This window comes from Lycorma delicatula, chromosome 3 (genome assembly GCF_047948215.1).
Source record: "Lycorma delicatula isolate Av1 chromosome 3, ASM4794821v1, whole genome shotgun sequence".
In the NCBI taxonomy this organism is placed as follows: domain Eukaryota; kingdom Metazoa; phylum Arthropoda; class Insecta; order Hemiptera; family Fulgoridae; genus Lycorma; species Lycorma delicatula.
In genome coordinates this window covers 199,929,418-199,951,313 of record NC_134457.1, presented here as the reverse complement: position 1 = coordinate 199,951,313, position 21,896 = coordinate 199,929,418, and the positions used below count along the sequence as shown (strand labels likewise).

At 28.4% G+C, this 21,896-nt stretch overlaps 1 protein-coding gene across 1 annotated transcript in view; it reads right to left on the bottom strand.

The window, feature by feature from the left end:
• The window catches only part of LOC142322364 (juvenile hormone esterase-like), a 36,134-nt gene extending 15,390 nt beyond the window's left edge, over positions 1-20,744 (bottom strand). The window contains exons 1-3 of the mRNA XM_075361368.1: positions 20,495-20,744; positions 11,327-11,461; positions 3,167-3,311 (exon numbers count right to left, since the gene is read on the bottom strand). Coding sequence (XP_075217483.1) covers positions 3,167-3,311; positions 11,327-11,461; positions 20,495-20,710 — 496 coding nt within the window. The 5' untranslated portion in view covers positions 20,711-20,744. The remainder of the gene's footprint in view (positions 1-3,166; positions 3,312-11,326; positions 11,462-20,494) is intronic.
• Between the last annotated feature and the right edge of the window lie 1,152 nt (positions 20,745-21,896).

The following is a 21,896-nucleotide window of genomic DNA, read 5'->3' as shown; positions in this document are numbered from 1 at the left end:
ATACAATATTTGGCAAACTCTTGCTGAGTGATTACTGCTAATGGTATTTTATGATCTTAAAAAACTTTGATGTATTGTAAATTGTTGTAATTAACTTTTAACTGTTTATTTAATATCAAGACTGATAATTATTATTTTTTTATTTTACGCCAACTTCTAAAAGTCAAAAGTGTAGTCATTTTAGTAAAATTTTTTTTTGATGATCTTTAAAGTTAATTCTATATCTAATTTTATTAACTATAATTAATTACAAAAAGATTAATTTTTAAAATTCGCAAAAATTTATTAAGAATATATTTTTACTTGTTACACATTAAATATCACAATTTTAAAACAACATTAAAGCACAGTTAAAAAAGTTGTTAATATTGTAATTAATCTTTATGTTAATTTATTATAATAAGGAAACATGGTTTATAATCATCAATACTACAATTCTTCTTTCAGTTATGAATGAGAATAACATTTTATACACTGACAATAAATCTACTTTAAATTTATTTATTTCAATTAAGGAAGTGATATTCCAGCCATTATGTTCTTCGTAGTGTACAATATTAAATAACACTTATCAACATGGAAATGTAGGAAGTATCTTCTCTCCAAAGAAATATAATTTAAAATTTTGGTATCCAGAAGAAAAACGTGTTTGTGACGGAAACCCACCTCTCCATCTTACTGTTACCATCACATCATTTTTTATGGTTCAATCATGTTTATTGTTATTAACGTACTTTTTTATGTTAATCTACTTCTTATTATTTTATAGTTATCCTTCTCTCTTTCTTTTCTTTATAATTCTGATTTTTCCTCAGTTTTAATATTCTTCAGTTAAGATATTTTGTGGATGAAGAACCTCTTTTCTTCAAATTTTTACAGATTTATTTTAATTATTTATTATTTTTCTCTAAAATTTTCTTTTTATCATTTTTCTTTTTCTCTGATTTGTAGTCTTTTTAATCTACTTTTAAAATCAACCTCAGTAGCTATTGCTTGATGAGCAGAAATTTAACAGGTGCTACTACTAATAATTCAATAGAAGTAGATTAAAAATTAAATAACAACTGTTTAGTTATTGACTAAACAATGCTAAATGTTAGCAATTAATAACATATGAGTAAATTGGAAAAAAGGTTACTATCATTTCATGGGAAACCTGTTTGTAGAATATTATCATGGTTTTCCATAGCTTGTCATAGTAAGTGTCTGAAAGGAGAGTAACAGATACTCAAAGATGCCTGCAGGTATGTTTGACTGACCAGAAGTGAAGCATAATTAATGCTTTGGTGATTAGTGCTAGGCTGGGTGTGTTTGTAGACTTTTGGCTGCTGATGAAAAGGTTAATGATATGAAGATGATCATGGATAATGGTCCTAGCAACCATAGCCATTACACCCCCCCTCCAAAATAAAGAATACTCTTTAAAACTGTTTTTAAATATTTTGCTTAAAATCTAAAACTAATTAACCACTTCGTTACTAGACAATTATCTTTATCATTAACAGACCCCAAGGAAAAGTATATATAACAAATATCTAATTTAAGAATAAAAAATGATAAAAAAATATGGTTAGTAAACATTACAATAACTCAAAAATCAAGAAACAAATTTAATAAGCTTCTAATGAAAACATACCCTACCTCTCTCTGCTCTGGTTCGCTTCTGGGAATGAGATCAATGCCTACATTCTCTCACACCACAGCTCCATCACAGAGTACTTAACAAGTTTGTTCTCATCCTAACAACAAATATCTCAGCTAACTGGGGCTCAATGCCAAAACACCTATCTTGGTGAGTAAGCACTAAGGTGGGCCCCTAGCCACCCAGGTTTCTATTCTATCTATACATCCATAACTCACCAGACCCCCGCAGCCATTCTCCACAGACAATTTAACTATAAATTTGACTAACCAAAACATCTAACAAACTTTCCATTGAGATAACCCATCATGATCTAATGCACACACTTTATTTAGGTTGACTAATATAAAAATGTATATTAGATAAAGATAGTATGAACCCTAACCAATCAAACAGATATCCTCATTCATGAACAACATTTAAGGGAGGGGATAACCATGAGCCACCAGTTTGGTCTAGTGGTAAATTCATCATTGCAAATCAGCTGATTTTGAAGTCGAAAGTTCTAAGGTTCAAATTCTAGTAAGTTACTTTTATATGGATTTGAATACTACATCATGGATACCGGTGTTCTTTGATGGTTGGGATTCAATTAACCACCCATCTCAGGAATGGTTGAGCTGAAACTGTACGAAACTACACTTCACTTACATTCATACATACCCATCATTCATCCTCTGTAGTTTATACCTTACAGTGGATCCGGAGACTAAACAGAAAAGAAAGGCTAACCATTTTATGACTGAAAATTTCCAAAAAAACAATTTTAATAGATTTAAAATTTAAAAAGATACTGTCCTCTATCATAATTCAACAACAGTTTCTGAATCAGTTTTGTTAAGGTAAGTTTCCAAGCAATAATTCTTGTTTAATATGTATATTTTTTAAAGTATAATTTGTAATAGACTGATTTTTTGATAAGTTTTAAGGCATTGTTGGTGGCAGTTGCTTTCTCTGGTGTTCTGTTTTTATAATCTGATATTCCTTTTTTATTTGAGTTTCAATTTTACTTTTAATTTGCCCTACGTATCTCAAATTGCAAACCCTTATTTTTACAGAAAAAGTATTAACAAAAACTCAGTTAGGTTTTTACAGACAATTAAAAGTTTAGAAAATATTTCAACTTATTTTTCCTTAAAACTGCATGCATTTTTTGTACTTTAATAAAGGCCCCTGATACTTTTCGGACATAGATATATGTTTTATTAGAGTATTTTATTAGAAGAGACTTGTGTACAATTTGCAAGATTATAACATAGTAATTAATGAAAATGAGTATAAATGTGACCTTTTTTCAGTTACAAATCAAAAGGGAAATTACATTATATATTTTCAGTGTTAATAAATTATACTACATACCAGCTTTCTTGCTACATTCTACATTTCTATGGACTCCAAATGTTACCTTGTTTTAATGCTATTCATCATTTAATTCCTACTTGAATAGTTTGGACTTAGAATGGAAACATTAATAAGAGTTAAAATACAGTTAAAAATGTATTATATCTTAATGTTTATTCTGACCAAGTGCATCCAATCGATAGTTGATAGTGACTAAAACAATATCATGGTCCATAAGGTAGTCAGGACCAGCCCAGAAGCTAGCACCAGTAAAGCTGTGAAACCCTCCTGGATGTAAAAATACAATCACTGGTAGTTTACCGTTCAGCTAAAAAGAAAAAAAATAATACAATAAGAATAAAATTGCAATAGATATCAGCACTCAATATTACACTGAAAGTTTTTGAAATTTAGAGGAAAATTTAAACAGAGAAAAATATTCACGACAATATGAAAGAAACTTTTATACTTTTTAATGGAAAACTTTGCCAACCTCCATGATGGAATAGTAATGTCTCACCCTTTCATCAAAAAGATCCCAGGTTTGAATCCCAATGAGACATGGAATATTTCATATACTACAAAATTTCCATCCCATATTTTCACATACAAGCTTCTTTATTGAATTAATCATCAACCAAAAATAAAACCCAGTGCAAGTTTGTATTAATTAGATATACAATTTTTATTTATTTTTTTACTGATAAATAAGAGTATTATCATTTAATGCATAACTGCATTAAATATTACACTGAACAAATCAAACATAAAATTCATCCACAGGTAAAAAGAACAAATATGAATACTCTTTACAACATCAAAATCAACTTTCACAAAAAGAACACTCATGTAAAGATCTCTACATGAAGACCACTATGTGTAACAATGTGCTAAGTATTTAAATGTCATGACTTGAATACAGATCAAACTTACTACTTGGCCATATATTTAACAGGCCACTGGATCACTTAAAATTATTCCATTAACACAAGCACATTTGTGATAGTACGAGGCATATTCATAAAGAAACGGCCATTTGGTCATTAAAAAAAATTAACTCGCAAGGAAAGATTTTTACTTACAGTTTTAGTTTAATACATATCTACTTCATTTTTCCAAATAATTGCCATTCAATTCTAAGCACATTTCATAACGCAGCACCAGTTCCTTTAACCTCTCTGCATAGAAGTTCACCACCTGGCTATTGAACCAGTTGACAACGGCAGTCTTGAGTTCCTTGTAATTATCAAACCGTTGTCCACCAAACCACTTTTTCAAATGCAAGAAGAGAAAGTAATCACTAGGTCTAAGGTCAGGGCTATATGGAGGGTGGTCAAAAAGTTCTAAACGAAAATCTTGAATCTTCTTCTTGGTTAAGGCAGTGGTGTGAGGACACGCATTATCATGAAAGAGGATTATGCCAGATGACAGTTTCCCACGTCGTCGATTTTGGATCCCACTTCTCAGTTTGGTGAGCGTTTCGCAGTACATGTCTGTTGTACCTGTTGATCCATGTTCCATGAAATCAATCAAAATAATGCCTTTTTTTTCCCAGTGAACAGTAGTCAGCATTTTTCGACTCGAGTATAGAGATTGCTTAAACATTTTTGGTTTTGGAGAACTTGAATGGCACCACTGCATTGACTGTTGTTTCGATTCTGCATTGGTGTAGGATATCCACATCTCATCGCTCATAACAATGTGGGAAAACTAATCATCTCCATCTTGTTGATAGCGGTCCAAAAACACTTGTCCACTCCACATTCTTTATTCTTGTGTTGGTTGGTGAGCATTTTCGGTACCCACCTTACACACAATTTGTGATATCTGAGCTTTTCTGTGACAATCATGTAGCTAGACGTGTGTCCAACAAGTGGAAATTCATCAGCCAGAGCACTAATCATCATCGCCGATCACATCGCAGTTTTCTGTTCACTTGTTCAACAATTTCACAGTCTGAGTACTGGGCCTTGCCACTCTGTTCTTCGTCATGCACATTTGTACAACCATTTTTAAAGTCTCCACACTATTATCTAACCTTTCCTTCACTCATTACTACAGGTCCATACACTAGACACAACTCCCGATGAATTTCAGCAGCTGAAGTTCCTTCTGCACACAAAAATTGAATCACAGCACACACTTCACAACTAGCAGGAGAAACAATTGTCATGGACATAGAGATCTGCATTTTCCAGCAGGCAAACGACTACTTAATCAAAACAACTGCAGTGGCTTCGTAAATAGCCTATACATGGCCCTGCATGCATGAAACTGTGTTCAGACCAGCTAATATTTAAATATAAGCCAATAGCCCTTTCTTTATGAATATGCCTCATACTATGAAAGGAACTATACATAATATATTTCAAAATCATACTTTTATTAAAACATATTCAATTAATACTGTATTGATATTTATACTTCGTTACTGGAATAAAAATTTTGTTAAACAAAGCAATACTAATAGGATTCAACTTGTTATTTTTTTTGTAAACATTAAAATAACAAACATCTACCTACCTACTTTAGATATTAAAATGTATAGTGATAGTTAACTCATTTAAATATATATTGAAATCCTTTCGAACAATTAAACTTTATAACAGTTTAAAAAAAATTATTTGAAGATTTACTTATTTGATATGTAATACTTACAGTATTATGTAATTCAAAGCCAGCATCTATTATTATTAATTTGTACATATAATTTGTTTATTATTCAAGCATTTATTTGTACAACAATAATCATCTGATATACAATAACAGATGGTGAATAATAATGAATTCTTTAGTGTGTAAAAAATATCATTCCTGGGATTGAACCTGGAGTCTCCAGACAAAAGGCAGAGATTGTTAATTATACAATGAGCTGAAATTAACAAATGATCATGCTTCTATTAATGCAGTGTATCTATTCCAAACGACAGTATTCTCCTACACATTCTTTTTTTGTAAATAACTTTAAAGCAACTGTATAGATTTTAATCTCATAATTTCATAAAATATATATGATTTTAATTTTCTAAAAGTACTATTTTACTCCTGCTGATCTAATAAGCAAGCAATCTTCTTATTAATAGTTACACAGCATCTTTTTGATATCATTTTTTTTCATCTTTATAAACAAAATCCATCAACCCATTATTACTGACACAGATTTCAATAAAGGATTTTCTATTTTTACGTGTGAAGATTTTTAAATATTTTTCCATCTACACTGTGAAACAATTGTACTGATTTTGATGACAGAATTTTATTTTCCAAAGGAATTTCCTTATGTACTTCAAAAGCAAGATTTTCCAGATGATTAAGTAATAAGTTTTTTAAACAAAAATTTGCATTTTTACATGACTTTATATTTTTCATCAACAAGCAGATTTTTGTCTTTGCATATCTTTTGAGTGGTTTTACTTTCACTGCATTTTTATAATCCTATCAAAATTTTTAATAAAAACAAAACTAAGAAATTTAAAATAAAGTAACTTTAAAAAACTAATTCAAAATAACTGTTAATAAACAAATAAATAATAGGAGATTTGTTTGTTATTTTTAATTTGCACTGTCTTCTAAAAGTCAAGATTTAAATAAGAATTAATAAATTATTATTTTCTTGTTTTTATTATGATTGTTTTACTGTAGATCTTATTTATTTTTAAATACTTAATTACACAAAAGAAGCTCATAGTAATTATGAAATCTGTATGATATTAATCTTTTAACTATTATTTTAGGGTATATACAAATTGTTTTTAAAAATCTGTTAACAGACCATTTCATCAATATTGACTGAATAACTCATTAGTTAAATGATGTCTATAATTTCTATTTATAATATATCTTTTGCTATAACCTATAGTACCTTTAATTAATACATAAACAAATTTAAGTCATTGAGTTAACCTAAGGTCATTGTCACTCCTGTTTAAATAAGAATGTATTTATTTTTTTCAGTTTATCTCATTACTCAATAATTCATATATAAAATTTGTAGTAATCAGAATATTGTTACAAAATACTTATAAATGCTTTTTAATGCTTTATAAGAAACTAGCATTACCATCTCGGCTTCACCTACACTACATGGCTGCTTGCATTTCTCATCACAGTCAATTTTTTTTTTATTTTATGTGTTTTAGTCAAATAACTAGAGCCTGCTACAGCCAGTCACATTGCACATACATTAAAGTGACAGTGCCGTTGTGATGAGCCATCACACTGTACACTATTGCACTCCTTAAAAATCAAAATTAAAAAAAAAAAAACAAAAATAGTGTTTAGATATTTATCTAAAGCATGTTTCCAAGTCCAAATCTCCTGAATATCTTGTTTAGTATAGTCGGAAATGGTGAAAATTTGTAATAATTGTTCAAAATGTTTTTAACTTTATTCACCCATTTCAAGGTTGAATTCAAAAGATCTAGAAATTGGTTTTTTAGTTATTCAAATGAAGATTACACACACCAAAAATGAAGCTGAGATATCTACATTTATAAACAAGAAAATAAAAAAAAAAAATAAATTTCATTCTTACTCCTTTTTAACCCTTTAAACTTGGGATTTCAAAAAACATTTCTTAGTGTACACTTACACTATAAGAAGAATGTGTATACAAATTTTCTTCAATTAATCTTCAGTAGTGTTTGCTGGGCATTGATTATTAATGACTCACAACAAGTTATTTTGCATATATACAGGTAGATTTAGCTGCATTCAAACTTAAGATGCTAGTTTCAATTTAAAAATTAAAAGTAATATTAGTTTAATTATTTTGAAATAAAATGTTATATCTCTCAATAATAATTAATTACATAAAATAATGTTAGTTTGTCCATGAATTAAGTATTATTATATTCATATATGGCTGATATATGAGTACACAACTTTATTTAATTAAAGTCAGTATGATAAGGAACCAGTGAAAGAGACTGATAAAGTTAATAGAAATATCCACTGCTAGTCTTCCCATATTACTAGACCAAATAAAATATTCTTTAGACCAGAGTTAATTGGAAAAAGCTGTTAAGACGCATTATCAATAATCACCAAAAGTAAACTAATTAAAAACTGTATAACTAAAAATATTGGTGCCTTTTACTGTTATTCCTCCTCTATGAATCATGAGACCTTGCCATTGGTGAGGGGGCTTGAGTGCTCAGTGATACAGAGTAGCTGGACCGAAGGTGCAACCATATCGGAGAAGTATCTGTCGAAAGCCAGACTAAGGAATGATTCCTGAAAGAGGGCAGCAGCTCTTTCAATAGTTGTTAAGGGCGTGAGTCAGGACGACTTAAACGACCATATCAACATCACTCTGAGTACTGCACAGCTGAAAGCAATGGAAAACTACAGCTGCTTTATTTCCAAGAAAATGTAGCTCTCTACATATTCATACAGCAATGATGGAGGCGCCTTCCTTGATAAAATATTCCAGAGGTAAACTAGTCCCCCGTTCGGATCTCCAGGTGGGGACTACTAAGGAAGGGGTCACCAGAAAATTAAAAAATATCATTCTACGAGTCGGAGCGTGGAATGTTAGAAGTTTAAAAAAGGTTGGTAGGCTAGAAAATTTAAAAAGGGAAATGGATAGGATAAAGGTAGATGTAGTAGAAAAAATTGTGTAGGCAGGCCACATTTGGAATATGTAAAACAAATTGTTAGGGATGTAGGATGTAGGGGGTATACCGAAATGAAATGACTAGCACTAGATAGGGAATCTTGGAGAGCTGCATCAAACCAGTCAAATGACTGAAGACCAAAAAAAAAATTACTGTTATTTAATTTTATTTTCATGATTCATGTGGCAATAAAACTGATAGATGATGAAACAAGATTCTTTAAAATTAGCAATTTTATTTTTAAATAAATGTAATTAGCATTTTGGTCTAATTCCATTCTATAAGCAAATTTGAGTCATCCCTGTTTTCTGAATGAAATATCAATGTGGCAACAAAAAAGGAACTAAATGCTGCAATTATCTTTTTTAAATATTACTGTTTTAAAATATTAAATGTTTAAAAATTACTAAATACTATTTTATAAAATACTGTTGTGTAGGAATAATGTGACATTATTTTGTCAAAAGAAACCTGAAAACTTATGTTTTGTTTATATATTATGGTATTATTATGTTGTGTTTTATAAATAAGAAAAAACTGAATTTTCTATAAGTATTATCTTAAAAAGCAGTTAGCAAACTTCTTTAAAATTAAGTTGAATGGTTCAAATTTTAATGAGGGACATTCTTAAAACAGTATTTAAACATGCTAGTATGTAAAATACAAGAATAATCAAATTTAGAATTTCTTTAGAAGTAAGCTTATTTCATTTTCTATATCATTTGAATTTCAGTTTTTTCTTAAGCTTTAGTATATTATATCTAAACAGTAATTTAGCAATTTCTGAACATTGGAGTATGAGGGGAAAAGAGGAATTAATTTTTGTCATCATTCTTATTGGTTGCTTACTGGTATGCTTAATTACTATTAGCTGTTCTGTAATTTTGAAAAACCATATTCAAGTCTAATTAATGATACAGATAATTATGCTCATAATTTTTCCTTATTATAGATAATATTAATACCCAATGTGAATAATATTAATAGTGCAGATTATTTTAATTCTCACGTATCAGTGTATTTTGGATTTGGGGAACTCAAGTTATGGAATCTACAGAATTGTTAAACCAGCTTTCTGAATAAGACAGATTTCCTCACTTTATTAATTGGGATAAAAACCAGTTATGAATATGTTCATGTCAATTGCAGCAAGTAAACTATTTTTATATTTATATCTTTGAATTCCGTTAATTATAAAATGTAATTGTTTAGCTGGTTAATAATTTACAAAAGCATTTAGAAGTTATGTATATTACATCTGCTATCAAATCTGAAAAAAAATTATTTATTTATTTTATAATTATTAATTTTAATAATTTACATAAACAAAAAAAAACGTAGTTTTCCTTTGTAATAAAGTATTAAAGGTCATCATTAATTAATAAAAGAAGTATACTAAAATATAAAACAAATACAGTAGGTCACTTTTATCATTAAACATTTTTTCACATATGATAACAGTGGTAGCCATGTAACAAATTAATTTAAGTCAATATAAAGTAAAACAATTAATTGATTTTGAATATTTTTTATTCCTTTTTTTTAAATAAAATTCTTTTACCTTGATATAAAGAACAGAATTTTGTTTTTATCTTTGTAGAATTCTTTTCTCTGTTGTAAAGACCTTTATTGTTTTCACTGTTAGAAATCATCAATCTATTTTATACAAAAACAGTGGTGATAATGATAACAGTAAAATGCATTTTTTTAATTTTCCATACTACAGTGGCCTTACTTTAAGAGAACAATAATTTCATGTATAACATGTATTATTTTCAAAAATAAAAATACACTTTTTAACTACCCGTACCATGGTGACCTTGACTTTAAGATAACAGTAATTTCAGGCGTAATATGAATAACATTCAAAAAGAAAATTGCGTGTAATTTGAATTTGACTGAAATTAATTAATTTAAAAAAATATTATTCCTCAGTATCCCTTTTTCAGTAAAAATATTCTGGAAGAGTGTATGGAACATAAAACAGAATGGACTCATTAAGAAAAGATTCTCATGTAAATTATAATTATGAAAAGTGGAATGAAGAGTGAAATTTATGTCTAAAAAAATGATATAAAAACAAAAATAGAACAAACAATATCTCTATCCAAAGCAATTAATGGAAATAGAGTTCAAGATTATCTTGCAAATTGAAATATATTTGGATTCTGACTAACACAATCTGCCCTGAACAGAGTCTATCTGAGGATCATCCCATTATGAAAAAAATCTGACACAGAAAGAGATTTTTCTGCCAGTGAATATTATTTTCAATAATGTAAGTTATCAAAGAAGCTTATAATAATAGATCATAAGATGATATATGTAACAAATTTTCTTTATCTCTTTCCATACTTTTCAGAATTAGGCAGGATTATAGCTAGTTGTCCTTCTTGACACTAAGCAACAAGACAAGTCCAGCAATAAATAAATATTCACCCATTCCCATTTACTATTTGTGCTGAATACATCTGAACTCTGGTTTTCATACTGAAAACAGTCTACCACCAACACAATGGCTACTGATATTTGTAAATTGTTTCATTTTGTGTAAAACTAAATTGTATTTCTTAATTAAAGCAATTCAGTTTTACCTTTGCAGAGACAAACTTTAAAAATTATAATAATACATTATTTAAGATTCTTTTCAATAAATATCTTTGTTGTATAGTTGCAAAAAATATATAACAATGATAAATTTCAAAAGTTAGTATCTATTACTCACCTTCTTAGAATAAACATTTAAATAAAGACAATCTTCATCAGCCGGTCCTAAGAGTTTAGCATCAGGCTGGTGACATATTTTACTATCTGCTGTTGCATTTTTTATTCCTTGCCATGGTTTTATACTAACTGGTGCCTGAAATAAAAACAAAAATTTGTGGCATATAAAACTAATTTTTATGAATAGATTTATTATGTACACGAAGTAAATTAATACATATAATTAAATTTTTATATAGATGCATACTAAATTTTAAATTATTTAATTTTTCCATTATTTATTGAAAACAGCTTTTTGAGAATTATTTCAAAATTAGATAGGAACGTAGTTTAGATAAACCTTTGTGACCTTAGAAAAAAAAAATAAATAAAACTATAGAAGCTACAAAAATTTATTAACCATTTTTAAATTTGATAACACTTCTTAAAATACTTCATAATAAGCCACTAAAAAGTATAAGTAAATTATTTTACTGTTTTATTCTGTTTTTTATTATTTCTTCATTTATTTTATTTATTTATTTATTTTTAATTTTAAGCGTCAATAACTCTAATGGTCATCAATCACTAATAAATTCCTAACAGCACACAGTAATATTCCATCTAGTTAAGATTATGAGTACTATCCTCCCATGAATCATTAATTAACACAAGTAAAAAATAACGTTTTATAACCTACTTTATATAGAAACAAACAGATTAAGGCATGAGGTAAAAAAATTTGTAAAGATTTTACTGCATTACAGTTGTTGCATGTGGATAAGTACATAGATTAAGCTGTAATAATAAGAATCTAAAATGTTACCTTTTCAGGAAGTAGTCAATAAATTCTATCATTTCCTGATATTAAATTAGTATTAACTGTTAACAATAATTTTAGCAAGTAGGTGTACACTTGTAATGCAAGATTATAACAGACAGCTTAATAAGGTTAAGTAGAAAGAAAAAAGTTCCATTAAAAATAAATAGATAAACCATGCAATGATGAAGATGATCGTATGTGAATGATATCCAGGAAGCATTCTAAATTTGTGCAGCTGTTTCAGATTTCCCATTCTATATCCAAATCTGAAAACAAAGTAGCCTTTCTTGTTGCACTCATTTACAATTTTAATCACATCAATAATGACAATGAGTGTATATAATATATGTGTATTTCCCAGATAAAGCAACTTTTCATTACTTTGCTTGTCAGTAGGCAAAATTTGTAAATACTAAAATTCCTTGTATAGAACTGAAAAAGAGAGAGACAGGCAACCAGTGAATTTCTTATGTATGCAGCTTGATAAACAACAATCATTGTACCAATTTTATCCTATTGACAACCATATGACAAGTTACAACTTCAAGTAATTTTCCAGGAGGATGGTGCCTGAATATATTGGCCAGTTTATCATTAAAGATTTTCTTGGTATTACTTTTTCCCTCAGATGGATTGAAGATTTGACACAGTCGACATCATAATCCTTTCATATGTTTTCCTGTGGGATTTTGTTTAATGTTATAGTAATTTAATCTTATAGTAACTCTACTAAATATTTATATTTAAGGTAAAGAAAAATTTTACCTGTTGAATAAAACTAGAGAAAAAAAATTCATTGTTATTTAATTATGCTGTAGAAAATTAAACTTGTGGAGGATTTGGGATAATAATTGCTATTTTTTTCCTGCATCATGCCATTTATGAGTACAGTTCTTTTCTAGTTATAATAATTTGTATTTTTTTTACTGTTTTTTAGAAGTAGGAGTATGTAAATCTCAGTATAATTATAATGAAATTTTACATGTAACTTAAGGAAGCAAATCCATTTATATTAAAATGAAATATAGTGTAAAATAACTGATTTTCAATTAAAAATAACTTTTTACACTATGGAAAATGAATAAATAATATTTTAACTTAAAAAAACTAATATTTGAACCAAGACGTCCTATAGGTGATGGCTAAGCAATTGCCAATTGAGGCTTTGGTAGATGTGAGTAAACGTTTGTGTTATTCACAGATACACACAAATATTTGCATATGTAAAATTTTGCAATAAAACACCAAATTCTGATGAAATCTACTGTTACATTATTACCGTTCTGTAAACAAAATTTCATATCTTACACAAGAAACTCGTGATTTGGATGGACGCAATGCTCAAATCAATTTTCTCTGTGAGAATACAAAAAAAAGGGAAAACCTGCATCAGAACATTAACTAGATCTTTTTAGAATTTTTTCATCAATCATTAACACAAATGTCTATTTATTTTGAATTGATTCAAAAATGGCAAACAAGATTTAGTAAACTTGAATACTTTTAGTCTAACCTTTTAATTATTTAAAATAACATTAAAATTCTGCGTTAGCAGTTTAAAAAATTATCCACTGGATGGATTATAATAATCTTCCTTTAAATACAGACAGAACTGTTGCATTACAGCAACAGAACTACGGTTAAATTAATGTTTATATGTTTTTAGCTAGTAGTGTCACACAATAGTATCTTTTTTGTCCAGTTTGTGAAATTTCTGGGTGTTCTATTAAGTAAAATTCTTAAGGGATATTCAAACTGATTTCATTTGCGATAAAATCAGATCGTAGTGTTTTGCTTTGAATCACCTGAATTACAGTTCACTTATCAATTTAGATTATTTATTCAACTTAAATATATTCCTTTCTGAAAAATAATGTCATCTTGTGGGCCATCCTAAAAAGTCGGGACAAATTTTCAAGATAAAAAAATTGGCTGGCAGATCATTGTTTAGTGCCATAAAGAATGATATAGAATAATTTAGTCATATAGAATGATACTTAAAATTATTAACTTATTATTTGTTTATGAATATGCAATTTAAAAAAAGAAAAGAATAGTTACTTATTTTTAAAAAATAACAATATCCAACCCCATCAAACCAAATAACAATACTGTTTTCGTGTAAACCAACACAATAGTTTGACTTACGAGAAAGGCCCTTATTGTGTTTCCATCCCCATCGTTAATAATTAACCAAACCATTTAATATTCATATCAATTTATTCAAAGAGCAATTAAAAGATTTTCTTTTACCAATTTAATTTTTTACATCTGTAAAAAACTGTGATTAAGTAATTTTCATTAATGCCTTATGAATTAATTGTTATTTTCACTTATTTACCTAATATTATTTCATATGTTTATATTTTAAATAATTAATACAGATTTATTTTATAATTAATTGTATACTTTGTGATGTTGCTCTGATCAAGGTTTTGCAATGGTTTTCCCTGATCTATCCAGACAAATGCTAGATCAGTTCACTTTTAGATTTTAGAATAGCAAATCTGCCCATTTCTGACATGATGTATGTATGTTATTTATGTACTTATCGGAATAAAGCTTTCTTTATTTAACCTTGATTAAACTCTAGGCTCCTGCATGATATTTTATATTAAACATTTTTCAGGAATCTTTATTTCCTCATGGTAAAAAATAATTTTTAGATTTTCATTTATAATCACAATGCATAATAGAGTAAAAAATCTGAGAACTGTAAAAATACTCCAATTTTTAATCGGGAAAATCCTTTCTTGGTTAAATATTTTGTAATTCAGCTCGATGTAAAAATCACAAATTTCATATTATTATTAAAATTGAAAACTGAGAATCAACTTGGCTGTATTCTTAAAACCATTATAGAGTTCTGAAAAATTACAGGTGTTGTTGCGAGCTAAAGAGCACGCAAAGCCTGGTAAAGCCGGGTATAAGAACTAACATACGGTGCATTCTTTAATTATCCTATTACAAAGGTACTGTATGTTATAAATTTTATCCCAATAATATATTGCACAATAATCTTTAACCGTTGTTTCGTAGTGGTCTATTTGTCATCAACAGTAGATAAAACATAATGCTTTTCAAACAAAAAGGAAAAAAAATTTGTTTTTATTTATGTTTTTTTAAATACGAAATTGAAAAGTTTTTAACCGTAGTTTTAATTTTTTTTTAAACTAAAATATTTTGGATATATGATAACATAAAAGGTACAGACTTTAGATTCCTGAACCTTCAAACAGTTTTGTTCTCATTTTTAAAAATCACTTCAAGTAAGAAAACTAAAAACAAACTTAATATCTTAAGGAAAACACAAAACAATGTATGGTACTCAATAAAGCGGTATTTCAGTTCTCAGAAATAACGTAATATAGTTCTTAGAAGTATACTGTTTATTTTTACTGTCATGACGTATTTTATTGTTCTACTATCTTTGCCTTTCACCAATCAAAGTTTAAACCATTAATCATCGGTTTTATTTACTTCTCATAAAAATAATTGATCAATGCAAATGAAAGGACATGAACTACTTTTATATTTACTCTATTTATATCATAACAATAAAAGAAAAATTATAAATTTATTAAATAATAGAACAACCCAACTGAATGTACTACAGTTTTTCAAATACAGAGCTAAGTGTAGTACAAATTATTCAAACTCTATTAAGCGCCGGCCTCCGTGGCCGGGTTCGAATCCCGGTCAGGCATGACATTTTCACACACGCTACTAATCATTCTTCTCATCCTCTGAGGCAATACCTAACGGTGGTCCCGGAGGTTAAAAACTCCATTAAGTAAATTACTATTTTTATACAATTACGCGGTTAAAGTTAATGATCTCTTAAGTACTACTTTTGAAAGGTGTTTTACATTTTTTTCATAATTATACTCGTCCTGGTAAAAATAATTCTTTGTCCTTGTTTAATATTGATATTTTAATGATGAACATAACAGAAACCGAGTGACCACACATTGCAGTCGTAGAAAACCGGGATGCGAGCGACGATATGAATGCATGCGGTACGCAACTAGTTACAAGTAATAAATAATATTACTTGATATGCATTAGAGTACGAATAGTTTGAAAGAAACGGGTAACCGCTCTTCAATAGAATTCTTTTTATGTGGCCTTGTTTAACAATAAATAATTGGTCAGAGAATAGCTGATAGCGTTATTATGTTCGTACGAATTTAATGTGATAAACGCAAAAAAGTACCAATAAAACAGGGAAGCATCAAGGATATGAATTCAATAAAACTTGTATTAACTTAAATTTACTTGATCGTACAATTGACACGATCATATAATATTTTTTAATCTGCAAGATGTATTTAGGGGTCATAATAAAAACTTTGTAGATGATCCGAGATGAAATAAAGTCAACCCCTAAAATAGAATAAAGATCCTCAAGATTACTGAATAATCCATATCAAACGTACAATTCATATAAGAAGTAAACTGGTTTAATGGAGTAATATTTATATTTTTACATGAACTTTGCTATTTAAAAGAATAAATCAGATTTAAAAATATTTTTATTTATTTATTTAAATGTTGTTTTTTTTTTTTTTTTAAATGGCTGCAATTTTAACAACTTACCGTTAATTTGGCCTTAAATTCAAAAGATCGAATATTGAAGAATAATAGAAAATATTATTTTTATTTCCTTGTACGAAGTAAAGGAAGTACTGTGATCGCGAAAAATTTCGGTTTTCGGATTTCAACGGAAACATCCATTTTGACCATCCCTAAATCCATTTTGATTAGTTTCGGCGTGACGTCTGTTCGTACGTATGTATCTCGCATAACTCAAAAACGATTAGCCGTAGGATGTTGAAATTTTGAATTTAGTACTGTTGTAATATAAAGTTGTGCACTCTCCTTTTGATTGTAATCGACTGGACCAAAAGTGTCAAAAAAAGCTCAAAATCAAAAAAAATTGAATTTTGGACTTTTTCTTAACTGCAGCAATGAGCCCTCATTGAGAGATTTTCAACGATATATCATAAGCAGTACTTATTTTCATTGGTTCCAGAGTTATAGCCAAATAAAATTTTAATTAATGAAATGTTTGGATCTTACAAAGGGAAGGCACATCGGTTCAAATCTGACTTCATCTCCTTTTTTTCATTTAAATATATTGATTTATTAATGATTATTACCTTTGGATTGTAAAAAAAAATTACAATAAATAATAATTCAATAAAAACAATAAAAAAAAATGAAAATATAACAGAAGTTAATAAAATATGAATAAAAATCAGAAGTTAGTAAAAAAAAATATGAAGTAAATAAAATTTTATGTACTTTTCATTTAAAAAAATGCGTATATGTAATTTAATAGGCATACAAGGAAGTAATGTAGTGTCCACATCAGAGTTTTTACTTTTACTTATGTTTTTATAGTTTTTTCATTAATTTATTTAATTAAAAACTATGTAATTTTATATTGTGGGTTGTTTACAAAACAAAAACTGATACCCTATGAAAAAAGCAGTGCAAAAAGAAAAACTCATATCGTTAGAAATATGGTTCTTTATAAAATGAGAAAATCAATGAAAATAGACAACGTTAAGTACTACTATTAAGATTGACCAAACTACAGGTGCATGTATTTTTTTATTTACCTTGAAATTTCACATAAAAATACTTTGAATCTCCATTCCATTTCGACGATTCGATCTGATTTTATAGAGAAAGTTCTCCTAGTGATTCCGTTTTTTTTTCACAAGAACTACGGAAAGATTTTTATAAATAAATAATAAAAAAATAAAAAAGAATTTTTACTTGGACGATTGAAGATTTTTTCTTTTTTCGACATCACCAGTATTCAGTGATGAATTTTTACCGAAGTAATAGTTTATACCCTAAAATTTATTTTACTTTCATGTTAAACGTCAAGAAAATCAATTTTTAAATTCAAGGTGAAAAAAATTCATATTACCACATGTCAGAAAGCCTTAGCACGTTCGGTAGCAATATTTATAACATTTTCAGGATTCGTTAAATTATTTTTTCAAGACGCAAATATTTCGCGTTTATGTTTTTTTTCTTATTTAATATTTAAATAAAAGTATAGATAGACAATTTTAAATAAAATACACTTTAAAAAATAATAAAACCGACTTCTAAAAAATCAGCACTATAAGGAAAAACAGTAACAGTTTTTTTACATGACTGCCCAAAAAGGAGTGTAATGTTTTTAGGGTATATGTACGTATGTTTGTTCCACCGTAGCAGCTCAACGGCTGAACCGATTTACATGTATGACACCGCGTAGGAATCCTTCGTTTCCGGGAGTGTCATCGATTATATAATCGATGACACTCCCGATGAAAGATTTGCCGATTGAAGCACAAACTTCAATGAATGTAGTTAATGTCTGTGAACTGTGAGTCTCTATCACTGTGTTAGCTGGGTTTCAATTGAATGATTCAAATCAACCGAATGAATAAAATTACAAAAATAATAGAATTAAATTTATGTTAAATAAAATAAAATATTAAATAAATTCTGTTTGATAACAATGAGCTACCCGTGGGGACTACGTGTGAGGCTACAGTGGTGAGGTGATGCGAGCACCTCGTGCGAGGCTAGACCAATTATCTAGTCCAGTGATTCCCAAACTATGCCCTGCGGCCTCTTCACAGCGGCACCGCGAATTATTGTAAAAGCTTCATAACTAATTGAACCATCATATTTATAATTATTAATTTAATTAATGTTAATAAAGTAAAAAAATAATGAAGGTACACGAGTTTTATTTTTATTTTTTTTCTTACTTATGAGTAGTCTAACTTTTACTTAGGAAAAGGCGCTATAGAAAAATTTTAATTGCAAAAGGGCACCGCGACTCGGAAAAATTTGGGAACCACTGATCTAGCCTGTTTTGGGAGGTGCAATAGGGTGCTCTTATAATATTTTTGCAAACAATCGTCCGATTTTCAAAATTGAAACAGGGTATTTTTTAGTAGGTTAAATGCTAATTTTTGCATGCATCAGGTACATTCTCGATTTAATAGATCACGGTTATTCGGAGATGTTATTAATACATCTTCGCAACCAATCTTCCGATTTTCAAAATTCATACGGGGTATTTGCTAGAAACAAACCAGAAAAAGAAGAGCAATGATTTTGTTTCAGGCAATAGTTTTTTAATTTTTACAATTTACTCTTTAAATTCCATTTTTTTTTTTTTTAATTAAAATGAAATAATTTGAACTTTTTGAAGTCGATGGTTTGTAAATTATTAAGGTTTAAGGTTTGTAAATTATTGAAAATTCTTGAATTAATTTAATTTGTTTTTGCCAACTATTAAATAAGTTTAATTCCATTAAAACGCATAAAAAATTTTTATAATTACCTCATTAATACCTCCTCTTTTTTTTAAGTTGGTTAAAAATGTTTTAAATGTTCAGTCAAGGTATAGAAAATTTTAAAAATATGATTCGATTAAATAATTTATAACCGATAACTCGAAAAAAATTTTAATTTTATTTTCATAAATTCAACTGAATAAATAGAAATTGGCTGTATGTGTTCAAACATTTCAATTTTTTTCAGTTTATTGTAAAACTAAATCTTCTATCGTACTCGTTAAGTTTGTAACAATTTTATTGTTAAATTAAAAAATAATTCGCTTTTTGAAAATTTCAATTTGCATCAATATGATGTAGTTCATCGTCAGTCTAATGAAGGAACTTATCTTTTAATAATAGTACTTTAAAGCATATAGTATTCAGATATCTAGAAACTCATATTTAGAAAGCGGGTCATTTTTTTGTTTCAATTTTTTATAAATTCTATCTCATACCGTGATGTATAAAACATAAGAATGGTCTACACTAAACAATTATTGAAATACAATTGAGAAAGACTCTAAGGATTCTTCAAAAAATGGATTACTGTGAATTGTAAACAATTAAGATTTCGTCATTCTAATGAGATTTAAAAATATTTAGATCTGAAAAATTGTTTGATTTGAAAAAATATTACCACACTGAAAACTAAGTTTATTTTGTTTGTTCATGCAGTTTAAATCTACACTTGTAATAAATTTTATCAAATAATAAAGATAACAGTCAACAGTTCATTTGTTTATATTAGCATTCGTACTAAAAAAGTATATATCGTTCTAATTTTTTTTCAGGGAATAAATTATGATTTTCAAAATCTTGAATTGTACAAAGGACTATACGAAATTATTTTGAGTAAAATTCATATTTCCATTCAGATGGAACTTACTTATACAAGAAAAAGAACGGTAGATATCTACCACATTTTCGTTAAAACCGTTATAAATAAAATTAACATACAAGTATAAATTAACAGTCGATACAGGTATAAATTAACAGTCGATAAACTAACCTTAAATCGAAGATTTCCAACCGGTGGCTCAGCAAATGGAATTCCTTTAAATGAATAAAAGTCTTTATTGGTCCATGTTTTAAGAATTGATCCCTTAAGTCGACCATTTGGAGTATTTACAATCGTATCAATATACGTGGCAGTAACAAACCTCAAATAAACGATCGCAACCGCGATGCAGTAAAACAATACGGTCAGACGTCCTTCTCGAGCCATACTTGAAGAAGCTCTGATTAGAATCCGTGCACGTCTAGCTTTTATTATTCTCGAAACAACTTTTGTTTAATTTGTTTTCCTTATTCCCCCTCACATATTAATGCGTTCTACGAAATCACATTTCATTCGAACTGTATTATTCATTAGCATTTTGATTAGCTAATAAAATAAACAGAATTTAGTTTACGATCTCAATTTAAAAAGATATCTTCATTTTAATAAATACTACAGTTAACAAAAAAAAGAAGAAATTAACGGGTATAATATTAAATAAACGTAAATTTTCAAACTATTTTCTAATTTGACTGCGAAAGATTTTTTTATACCAAACTTTTTTTACCAAGATGCTTACCCGTATCATAAAATAACCAACATTCGACTATTTACTAAACTTCATTATTTATTATTATTTTTTATCTAATTTTAATAACTGGAATGGTTTCTTTTGTTCTTTAAAATAACAGTTTTTATCTATCCGGAAAGGAACCCCAGTGTCAAAAATTTTCGTGCAAATATATTTTTTAAACCGTGACCATTAAAACCTTAAATAAAATACGTCAGCTAGAGAATATTTAAAAAAACTTTTCCTATGAAATGAAAGAAGGAAAACCGTTCAAAAATTTAAATCTTTTTAAAAATTTTAATATGAAATTACTATACACTTGCTTATTCAAATAAATAATGAAATTATTTATCCTGTTTACTTAGTGAATAATAATTTAGAACACGAGTATTTAGAGAAGAGTAAAAGAGAAATTGGTATTAGAATAACGGAGATTTTGGTCATTATAAATTTGGGGCAGAGAAATGTACGAAATGGAATCCTTTACGCTAACTATCAAATTATTAGAATAGGTGCAACTTACCTTCTATGGATCTAAAACGTCCCTATGAGTTCCACCACGTTCAAAACACAACTGTGTGCGCCTCCATGTCCGATTGTTCATCCGCAACAGCGTATCAGGAGTAATCATTTCAAATGTTGACCGAACAACATCTTGAAGCTGCTCGTTGTTGACGTATCTGCGTTTTCGATCTCTTTTTTAAAAACCCCAAAGTGCATTGTAGGTGTAGTGAGATCAGGGCTTCTTTCTGGCCAAAGCAAAGGAGCCGGTAACTCTTCTGACCTACGTCCTATCCAGAGATTCGGAAAAATTCCATTAATGCGTCTGTGGAAATTCAAAGT